This window comes from Solanum verrucosum, unplaced genomic scaffold, assembly GCF_900185275.1.
Source record: "Solanum verrucosum unplaced genomic scaffold, falcon-dt-bn FXZP01000261.1, whole genome shotgun sequence".
In the NCBI taxonomy this organism is placed as follows: Eukaryota; Viridiplantae; Streptophyta; class Magnoliopsida; order Solanales; family Solanaceae; genus Solanum; species Solanum verrucosum.
The window spans coordinates 6,395,609-6,406,767 of record NW_026019969.1 but is presented as its reverse complement, the minus strand read 5'-3'; the positions used below and the strand labels follow the sequence as shown (position 1 = coordinate 6,406,767).

Sequence of the window (11,159 nt, the reverse complement as noted above, 5' to 3'; positions counted from 1 at the left end):
CTATTTCATTTTCTTTTACTATGTGATGCATTCATTTCTTGGTTATTTAGCCTGTAAACGCGTAAATAAACGTGTTCATATGATATTTATAGTTATGGTTAAGTATAACTCGTGTGTTTAAGGCGTGTAGAAAGAATGGATAAAAAGTTGCCAACGGACCATGATTAAACATCACTGTTTTATCCCCGTAAGTTTAGGTTTAAATATTGATCATTCAAAAAAATAGGAGTTGATGGATGGTGTTAAAAATCTCCTAGCTTTTTGGAACCTATAATAAGACACAAATGAACAACTTTCAATTTTATCCTCTGTCAATATGCTTGTTTCCCTCTAAGCTTCTTATCCAGAACAGAACAATGTTTGGGGAAAAGCTATAACTTGACTTTAATCTCATTCGTTCTTTTTTCAGCCATTTTGAGGAGAGGGTCAAGAGCAATCCTCCAGGCCCTTCTCCGTTACAATTTGGTGAATTGAACGTGAAGCAGTAATATTTATAATTATTTGTTTTACAATATCTAATACATTTAAGAGTAGAGATCAAGCATGGCGGGAAATAATCGTAAGAGGAATTTCACCATTATTGGTGTATGTTCATTAATCTTGGTGGCTATGGTAGTTGCAGTAGTCGTAACGATGAATTGGAATGATAAAGAGGCTGAGGCTAAAGATGTAACGAGTACGAAAAAAGCTATTGAATCCATATGCCAGACTACACAGTATCAAACTACATGTGTTGAGAGCCTTGAGGCAACGGGTGAATGCTCCTCAGATCCCAAAGACCTTATCCAAATGTCATTTCAGGTGACAATTAAGAAAATTAAGGAAGCAATTGACAATTCAACATTCATGCAAAAGCTTGAGAAGGATCCAAGAGCAAAAATGGCCCTGGAGAACTGTGAGATGCTAGCGTTGCAAGCCATTAATGATCTCAATAGAACACACCTCAAATTCGAAAGTTTTGAGTTCAATGACCTGAGTCATTGGATTGCTGATTTGAAGATTTGGTTGAGTGGTGCAATTACATATCAAGAAACTTGCTTGGATGGCTTTGAGGACACTACCGGAGAGGCGGGGGAGAAAATGAAAAAGGCACTGAATGTTTCTATGCAGCTAACTAGCAATGCCCTTTCAATGATCACCGAGATTTCTGATGTCTTCACAAGCCTCAACGCTGGCTCCAATCGTCGTCGTCTCCTTTTCGATGATACCCCTGTTTTGGGTCATGGAATTGAGTTGTTACCTGATTGGATTGATGTGGGAAGGCGCAGACTTCTTACTGTTAACATGTCTAACGAAATCAAACCCGATGTGGTTGTTGCCAAGGATGGATCAGGCAAATACAAGTTTATAAATGACGCTCTCAAACACATCCCAGAGCATAGAAACCAGACTTATGTTCTGTACATCAAAGAGGGTGTTTATAATGAGAAAGTGGAGATTCTTAGCACCATGTCGAATTTGGTGATCATTGGGGATGGTCCGACCAAGACCAGAATCACCGGAAACCAAAGCTTCAAAGATGGCATTCCAACTTATCAAACTTCAACTGTTGGTAAGTTTTGGTACACAACAAATTACTTATACATTAGTTAAATACGAGTTACTCCCTCTGTTTCATTTTATATGACATTTTTCTCTTATGGTCTATTCTAAAAAATGAAACAGAGGGAATTTATTTCATAACACTACATATATAATTGTTTCATGCTCTCTTGTTTGTGATTTAATAGAAGAGTAACTGTGACTATTGTAGCTATAATGGGAGATTATTTCGTTGCTAAGGACATTGGTTTCGAGAACACAGCTGGTCCAGATAAACACCAGGCCTTAGCTTTGAGAGTGGCAGCAGATAAATCAATCTTCTACAATTGCCATGTGGACGGTTACCAAGACACTCTCTGTGCCCACACCTATAGACAATTTTATCGGGATTGTACGATCAGAGGCACCATCGATTTTGTTTTTGGGGATGCTGCTGCTGTGTTCCAGAACTGCACTCTCGCGGTACGAAAGCCTATGAAAGAACAACACTGCATTGTGACAGCACAAGGCAGGACAGATGCCCGCCAGCCAACGGGACTGGTCTTTCAAAACTGCAGCATTGTGGCTGATGAATCTTATAATGAGGTCAAGGGGGAAGTCAAGACATATCTTGGTCGTCCATGGAAACAGTATTCAAGAACTATCATAATGGAATCTAATATAGATGATCTGATTCAGCCAGAAGGATGGTTAGAATGGAACAAAACATTCGCTTTTGAGACACTATTCTATACTGAATTCAACAATAAAGGGTCAGGATCATCCAAAACAGATCGTGTAAGATGGTCAGGTGTTAAGGAACTTCCTATCGAACGTGTTCAACGATTCACAACATCAAGTTTCATAGATGCCGATTTGTGGATACCATCTACTGGTGTCCCTTATACCTCAGGATTTTTCTTATCGCCACCACAATCTGATTCTTCCATCGTATACTCCCCAGTGGATGACCAAGAATACAAAGACATCGCCAGTGGTAAAGACAAAACTTCTTATGAATCTCGCCTTTAGACAGTTTTTAGAAATAATTACTAAAAGCTTCATAAAACATTTCTAAACAACTTCTTAAAAAGAAATTATCTTTTTATATAAAACAAAAATGCGTGTACATATCTATCTGCTATATGCAAACATACATATATACATAAATACATGTACACAAAACCAGAAACTATATTGAATTTGTAAAACCATCAATCAATAATAGAACTACCACACTCCAACTTGCTTGGGTTGACGCGAAATTATTGTTTTTTTTTTATTGCTAGTCGGATAAATTTCTTAGAATAGTAAAATTGAATTAAATACAAAAAAAAAAAAAAGATAACCTTGTGAACATTACTCCAACAGAGGATGGAGTTGCAGCTCCCGCAGAATCCCCGACCGAATCTTCCGCAGATGCTCCATCGACAGAATCTGTAGCAGACGCCCCGGAGTCAAAATCGTCAGAGGAATCTCCGTCAGAATCCCCAGCGGAATCTCAGTCACAGTCCCCGGCAGAATCTCCGTCAACATCTCCACCAGAATCTCCGGCAGCAGATACAGATGAATATAAGGCGACAGCACAAGCACCAAGCTCAGCGGAATCTCCGAGCGGACAAATTTGGCTGCAGGGTAGTGGGAGTGACGGCAGCTCCTAACAAGAAATTAGGTGTTTGGGGACTAATTGGTTTATAAGCTTTTGATGAGAATAATCATGTGCTTCTTTGATTGGAATTCCTTCATTATCAGCTTTCATTCAAATCCTTTCCCATCAACAATTTTTGCTACTATTTGGAGATATAACCCAACTGTTGCTAACCGCTCGAACAAATAAAAACTGTGTATGGGAAAAAGAAAAGAAAAAAACCAAAAAAAAATAATTTTGATATTTTTCTCTGTCATAATCTGACCTGTAATTATATTCCTTTCTTTTTAATGCCTTTGAGTATATTTAGGAATTTGTTATGATAAATGCTTGAATATTTGAAATTAGGTGAAAATAGTAAGATAATTGGATTTTCTCTTTCCCAAGTCTTAGTTGATAATTTCACAATATGAAAATTTGTATGCCAGCGTGGTTGTTGGTTTAGAGGGCTTCTGCCTGAACTCAATTATTCTAAAATTACATTTGTAAAAAATTATTTTGATTTTCGATAAGATTTGAATCAAAATATTTATTTAACTATGAAGGAATATATACCATTTAGTCAAAAAGTTCAATAGTGTGTCATTAGTTGATGTATCTTAATCGCTCATTGCAGTTTATATTTAATTTTTATTATATCTAATTTAGAAGTTTGTTTGATTAAATTTTTGAAAATTGATTAGTTTAAATTCGTCAAAGCTTCTTTAGAGAAAAAGAGCTTTTAAAATTATAGCAGTTCCTATTTTGTCAAATTAGGAAACACTTTTATTTGTATCTAATCAGTCTTTTTAAAATGTGATTTTAAGGGTGAAGTTATAAATAAGTACAAATTCAATAGAAATTTAATTAAAATATTTTATCCTTTGATTGAGATTTTAATGGTTTATATCTAAGTTATTAAGTTCGCTTGTTTTTTTAAGTTTTATCTTAATTATTAAATATGTTTATTTTATTTATGTTTAAATCACTTAATGGAGTGAGATTAAGATTTGTAATAAAATTTGAATATCATTAAGTGTATAGTTAGAGATTTCTACGGAAATAGTACTTTTGCAATTATATTCACTTGTTGTTACGATCATCGTCCACCTTTATCAATTATTGCCATTGTCGCTCATCATTATCAACTATGTTCCACCACTCATTATCCTTAACCACAACTATCATTATTATCGATCACTATTAATAGCCACCATTTACATTTATCATAGCTAAACATCATTATCATAATTAATTTCATTTTTTTGCACAAATCATATCAATACATGTGTGTCGAGTAAAACCTATGAATATCCTTTCATCGTTAGGATAACTTCTATTATATAATGCCTTAAAAAGCCTATAAAATAAATTAGATAAAGATCATTTGTCTATCCAATTAGGATTTCCATATCATACTTAATTTTCTTAAATATGATATCAAATTCAAGGCGTTTGAATTAACTTATTTTAAGTATTTTTTTCTATTTTTATGATACTAGAAAAAAACTTTAAAACAATTATTTTTAGGCGATGAAAATATAAAAATAAATTAAAAATAGCTACATCTAGAAAGTCAATCCAAAAACTATGAGATCTCTCAAATAATACTTTTATTTTTCTAAGAAAAAAACAAAAACGCTAAAAATCTTTGTCAAACAAGCCTTAAGTTTGAAGTTTAGGGGTTTTACTTTTATTGAATGGAATACTAGCATAATACCAAGATTACCCTTTCGAGAAACGTAAAATCCAAAGAAACGTCGCCAAGCAGATACAACTTGCACCAGTTTGTCGTTTCTCTCTTCACAAGGGGAAAAAAAGCGCTCAGCTCATCGGTCGATCTCCATGGCCGCCTCTTCGTCCTCATCGCTATCAGAGTCTTCATCGTCTTCAGCTCACCGGGACCGTAAGCGTCCTCGGCGCAACCGCAAAGACAAAGATAAGGACTCTCTCAAGATCCGCAAGAAGAGCCGCTCTCGCACCAAACGTCGTCGTAGCCGTCATTCATCGTCCGACAGCTATTCTTCTTCCTCATCATCCGAAGATTACAGGTTTACTTATACATAATTTGTTTTATGGAGAATGATTTTAGGGATTTGACGATCTTGCTTTATGAACTTAGGGTTAATTAGCCGTGTAAATTGATTCGAAGGATCAATGCTAGTTAGATATGAGTTATTCAAACGGTTGCTTCAAATTGTTTGCTTATCTTGAAATCGGTTATAAGTATTGGGAACTGCTGTATTCTTCACGAAGATATTTGTCACCTTGTCAATATAAATAGATAGTTAGGTGTTCCCTAGCGCCTTATCTATACCTCTCAATTTACTGTTAATTTCCGAAAGCTGGGGATTAAGAGCCAGACAAGTAATAAGTTCTAATCTGTCAAAGTGTTCTTTTAGGTAATGTAAGGTCAGATACCTTGTTTTTTTTCTATTTAAGTTAGGAAAGTTGCTTGGTGATTACTTGTAGCAAGTTGGCTTGCGATTTGGAAAAGAATGTCATTTATTTCTCAACCAAGGGAAAGAAAGTTTCTGAACTGCAACTTGCAGTGATGTTAGCTTAAATCAAGCACCAATAACAACTCCGCTTGTCTCAAACTAACTGTGTCTTCGTCTATATGAATTGTCACTGACCATTTTACTCCATTTATACTCATCTCATGCTTCATGACAATATTATGCTAATACAAATATATTTTATTAGAAATGTATTATTCTCTTACAGGTTGTTTGGATATAGGGATATAGGGGTTTTATCTTATAAAACTTTATATGAAATTTGTTCCGTGCTTGGCTGTGGGTATTAAGCTAAAACCAGGAAAAACTCTATACCAAAATCCCAGAATTATATTGGGACAACTTTGTTTTGAACTAAGTGACCCTTAAAGGTTAAACTACTCATAGAAAGCATAAAACCTATAGTAAAAGTGCTATTTTAGGAAACTGTTTAACCCATGAATTTTATCCCAAATTAGTATTTACACTAACATGTCAATTTTCAAATGTGTGATTGTGTTATATTGTGGAGGGCTCCTCTTGCTATCTTTGTAACTGCATGTCAAGTCTTTATCAATTAGATGGATGCTTCCTTTTTCCTTGTAACCATCTTGTTACATCTCTTTTGTCGACAGTTCTTCAGACAGTGAGCGTGAAGCAGTCAGCAGTTCAAAAAGACACATACATAAAGATAGAGGCACAAAGGAGGTTGCTTCAGAAGATCTAATTATTATTCATTCAATTACATGTTTTGCTTGAAAATTGACATATTTTCAGCTTGTTGTCTTTTTAGAAGAAGGATAAAGAGAAAGGGAAAAGTCACCGGCAAAAACGTCATAAGAATAAAATTAAAGAGGTAGATTGTTGTTCTCATGATCAAGCAGTGTTCATCTATTCTGCCAGACTTGTTCTGCATTTTATGTTCTCGCGTCTTACATAATTACACTGAGCATATAAATGTTAGTGTACAGTTTCACAGTCCATATGAACTTAGATTTCAGTTATTGGGCGTAAATGCATTTTGTTACAGTATGAGATGCTTATAGTATTTTTCTGCCTGTTTGTTTTTTATGGCTCTTCAAATTTGGAGCTGTGGACATGATGACTGGATGCTCGATAACTTGCATGGTTTTGTTACTTGCTTGTGGATTATGGTGGCAATGCGAGCCATATGCAGAAGCAGCAGGTGGAAAGTAGTGGCCCTGTGCAGCTCTCTAAGGTTTTACGGTTTCATACTTAAATTGTAGTTCTCTTTTAGGATTTTTCTCCCTTCTTTTTTTCACATGTGTAATCTACCAAATCCAGTTTTTAGGTCGTGACAAAGATGATGGGGTCCGTCGGAGTGCTGTCTCTGGAAAAAAGGTATGTTCATCTTTCTGGGGAAACATTTCTACTAGTGTTTGTTACCTGTAGCTTGTGTATTAATCACCCTTGAAACATGGGTGGCATTAAAGCTGTGTTACTTTCGTTTCTTATTGTGGAATGTAAGTGGTTAAATGTTCTTATTTTGTAGATTCTCTTGAAGCTAGACAAGACAAAGGAGGATAAGGAAGCAGAGAGTAAACGCAATGAATTACTCAAATTCCTGAATGCAAGTTATGATTGATTATTGAAGCCTAAAAGTTGGTGTAAGCTTCCCACATGTCCAAGCAAATGTTGAAGCAATATATCATCAAGTATCAATGTTCTCATTGTATACAGAACTTGGATCATTTTGCATTTATTGGTGCGATGGGTTTGGTTGAATTCAGCTTCCAGTTGTAGTTCAATACCATGCTTCTACATTTCTGCTGCTACCAGTGTGGGAAGTTTGTGAAAGCACCATAGCATTAAGCTTTCATATATGGTTTTACAATACCATACAATGTAATGGTAAATTTTGGCTGATCATTGGTGACTTTTATGGGACGAAACCACCCTTGTTTTCTGAGGATAACTAACTTACAAACTGAACTGTGTCTAATTTCAGACACCATGTCTCGATTTTTGATATATGCTTATATTTGACTAGTACAAATTTACCCCCTTGTTTTACCTAATGTGATTAGGTGATTGAAATTAAATTTGTGCCGTTAAATCTGTCTGCCTTATTGGTTGAGGCAGAGAGTAGGAACTCTTATGACCTTGCTTAGTGAGTAGGGCATCTCCTGTGATTTAATTTATATTAGCTTCAGCCTTCATTTGTTCTTATTGTATGAAGTCCATCTTTGAAAAAGACTCAGGATTCTGGAGATTTTAGATGTGCACACACTACTTACTGCAGAACAAGAAATAAAATGAATTGAAGGTACCATTGCGAGTCTTTGCCTGACTATTCATATTATTTGAAAAGGGATTTAATTAAAATGAAGATACTGAAAATATATTTATTGACATGGATATAGTTAACCACCTAAGCCAAAATCTACAGGGTGGATTGTTTGTTCTAAATCATGGTAAATCTATCTATATACCGCATTCTATCAAAGACTCCTTGTTATTTAAAAGAGGATTCAAGATTTAATCTTGATGGATCGTTCTTTTAAGGTTTTTAGTACTGGGCTTACTGTACTTCTAATATTATAATTATGGAGTATTAATTTAAAGTTTAGTGAATTTTCACGCATTTTGGATGAATGTGTTGCGTAAGAGCTGCATCAATCGTTGTAATTAAAACTTGTTATTCATACTTCTTTCATCAGATGATTTTGTAGGTATTATGCCAAAATTAAGTTTTGCTGAAGGTTATCTTTTCTTCCTAATCCTAAACATAATACATGTGAAATGAATAGCCAGAGTCCCAACACACATAAAATCCCAAAATTCGACTGCGCAACGCTCATCAACCAAATATTGGCACTACTTGAAATGACGAAAGGAGGTCATTAATATTACTATTTAATACATACAAACAACTAAAGAAGAAAAAATAAACTTACTAAAATTAGAAGAAACAAACTTGGTACTTTCCTTTCTTTTTATGTATAAACGTAAGCTTTCTCTCGTGTTACAACTCCACCTAGTACAAAAGACAAACAGCGAGCAAAGAACGGTGTTACGGTTTGCTTATCTTGAAGTCTTGCTCATCTTTGTACTTTCCATAGACAATGACAATCTGCCAGCAACTTCACATTATTCATGCAACCTTATAATAGTAAAAAATATTGATCAACTTATTACATGATCTTTTCTTTTGGACATGGTTAGTTTTGTAAGGTGAATCTGTCCTGATTAGATGGAAAACCAGTTGACTACAAGTTCTCCCTTCCAATTTATTTTGACCTCTGCCATAAAAAAAAATTTGTTTATTTTGACTTCCTAGGATAAAAGAATTGTTTATTTTGACCCTAGGAAGCTCTATATAAACTCTCACTTTCCAAAATTATATATTCCCTTCAATGCAAACACAATCACTGTCTCTTCCCTCATATCTTTTTTTAGAATCAATCAATATGAAGTTCATACTCTTCTTTGCTTTATCCTTCTTCCTCCAAGGAGCTCTTGGTAATATCTTTAATTTCTTCTTCATCCTTGATACTCCTTAGCTCGGTTTCAATTTATTTGTTTTGCTAACTCTTTAATTCTAAATTTCTACGTGACATGTTTAAAAGATATTAGGGTACATTCTATGTATTTTTAGTTTAAGACCACAAAATTCAAAAGTTATTTTGTTAACTCTATGTCAAGTCAAAATCAGACAAAATGGAGTAATACCTAGTATAGTTTTGTTATTATAATATTTTGTTTTGAGTTATCTTTTAGGTGAGTTGATATGCGAGGAACTACCAGTTGAAATGTGTGCGCTTTCAATTGCATCGGACGGAAAGAGGTGTGTGCTGGAGAGTCGCCCGACTGAAGAAGGAAATATTGAAGTGGAGTGCCAGACTTCAGAAGCATTTGCAAGTAATAAAATGTTGCAGGAATATATAGAGACAGATGAATGCGTTGGTGCATGTGGTGTTGATAGGCAATCTCTTGGCCTCTCTTCAGATGCCCTTGTTGATTCTAAATTCATTGCCAAGCTATGTTCACATCACTGTTACAACAATTGCCCCAACATTATCGATCTTTACTCCACTGTCGCTTCTGCTGAAGGTGAGGTGTTTGGATAATATTTTATTGAACTTCTGTTTGAAAGAATAAATTGAAATTTTGAGAGGGAAAATTACTACTTCATTTGAAACCAAATTTCAAAGTGATCATTTCAAATCTTCACAAGGTAGTTGATACAAATTAAAAACTTCACAATAATTAGAGTATTCCCAGGGCATTTGATAAAAGCTACACTAGCTAGCTAGGCCTCTTTGTTTTATTTGATACATATGTGCAGGATTATCTTTGCGAAAAATGTGCGCATCTCAGAAAACTCGTCCACGCCGTGGAATGTCTCAGTCCGCGTCCCTAAGTTCAGGTGCAGCTGCTCCGGTTGTTTCTAGTGGCACTACTGATGCAAATCCACTCGGCAGTGATCCAGTGACTGGTGCAGATCCTCCTGCCAGCAATGATCCAGTGACTGATGCAGCTTCTCCTGCCAGCAATGATCCAGTGACTGATGCAGCTTCTCCTGCCGGCAATGATCCAGTGACTGATGCAGCTTCTCCTGCCGGCAATGATCCAGTGACTGATGCAGCTGCTCCTACCGGCAATGATCCAGTGACTGATGCAGCTGCTCCTACCGGCAATGATCCAGTGACTGATGCAGATCCTCCTGCCAGCAATGATCCAGTGACTGATGCAGCTTCTCCTGCCGGCAATGATCCAGTGACTGATGCAGCTTCTCCATCCGGCAATGATCCAGTGACTGACGCAGTTTCTTCTGCCGGCAATGATCCAGTGACTGATGCAGCTGCTCCTACCGGCAATGATCCAGTGACTGATGCAGCTGCTCCTACCGGCAATGATCCTGTGACTGATGCAGATCCTCCTGCCAGCAATGATCCAGTGACTGATGCAGCTTCTCCTGCCGGCAATGATCCAGTGACTGATGCAGCTTCTCCATCCGGCAATGATCCAGTGACTGACGCAGTTTCTCCTGCCGGCAATGATCCAGTTTCTCCTTCTCAATATTGAGTTGATTATATATTGTGCTACTAATAAATGTGTACAACATATATACACGTACGTTATCGCAATATGTATATCTATCACAATTATCTCTCTGATGATTTGATAGATACATTAATTTCTTGTATTGTAAAGAGTCACTTGTTTATGCTATGGTTGGTTGTATAAATGTTTAATTCCCTCCGTATAAAAATAATAATAAAATAACTTTATATTCCTTCCATTTTATATTAATTGAATTTTTGGTACCCTTTAAGAAAAGTAGATTAAGACATAAATTGAACATAGTTTTTCATTTTTACCCTTATTAATTATTGTCAAATTTATAATTAAAATAACTAAACATTAATTAAATTTTACTGAACTCATCACATTAAAAATCCAAATGAAGGGTAAAATTGGAAGAATATTTTAAAAATAGTCTTGAAAATTGAACAATTAAATTAATTTGAAAAATGAAAAATGCCTCA

General features: G+C 35.5%; 3 protein-coding genes across 4 annotated transcripts; all 3 read left to right on the top strand.

Annotated features, from left to right (window-relative positions):
• Positions 1–304: 304 nt before the first annotated feature.
• On the top strand, positions 305–3,328 carry LOC125815201 (pectinesterase). The gene is made up of 3 exons (XM_049494614.1): positions 305–1,552; positions 1,754–2,518; positions 2,893–3,328. The coding sequence occupies exons 1-3, from the start codon at positions 544–546 to the stop codon at positions 3,180–3,182; spliced, it is 2,064 nt and encodes a 687-aa protein (XP_049350571.1). The 5' UTR covers positions 305–543; the 3' UTR covers positions 3,183–3,328.
• Positions 3,329–4,940: 1,612 nt separating this feature from the next.
• LOC125815191 (uncharacterized) lies at positions 4,941–7,559 on the top strand. Of its 2 annotated transcripts, XM_049494606.1 has the most exons (6): positions 4,941–5,199; positions 6,282–6,354; positions 6,443–6,502; positions 6,824–6,865; positions 6,952–7,008; positions 7,160–7,559. In XM_049494606.1, exons 1-6 carry the CDS (start codon positions 4,994–4,996, stop codon positions 7,250–7,252), a joined length of 531 nt encoding a protein of 176 aa, XP_049350563.1. In that variant the 5' UTR covers positions 4,941–4,993; the 3' UTR covers positions 7,253–7,559. The 2 variants fall into 2 exon arrangements, 1 of the variants encoding a protein (XP_049350563.1); XR_007442157.1 differs by lacking the exons at positions 4,941–5,199; positions 6,282–6,354 and having other exon boundaries at positions 6,421–6,502; positions 6,737–6,865; positions 7,160–7,261.
• A 1,385-nt stretch (positions 7,560–8,944) lies between these two features.
• LOC125816760 (uncharacterized) lies at positions 8,945–10,695 on the top strand. Its single transcript, XM_049496381.1, has 3 exons — positions 8,945–9,129; positions 9,388–9,720; positions 9,956–10,695. Exons 1-3 carry the CDS (start codon positions 9,024–9,026, stop codon positions 10,693–10,695), a joined length of 1,179 nt encoding a protein of 392 aa, XP_049352338.1. The 5' UTR covers positions 8,945–9,023.
• Positions 10,696–11,159: the final 464 nt, after the last annotated feature.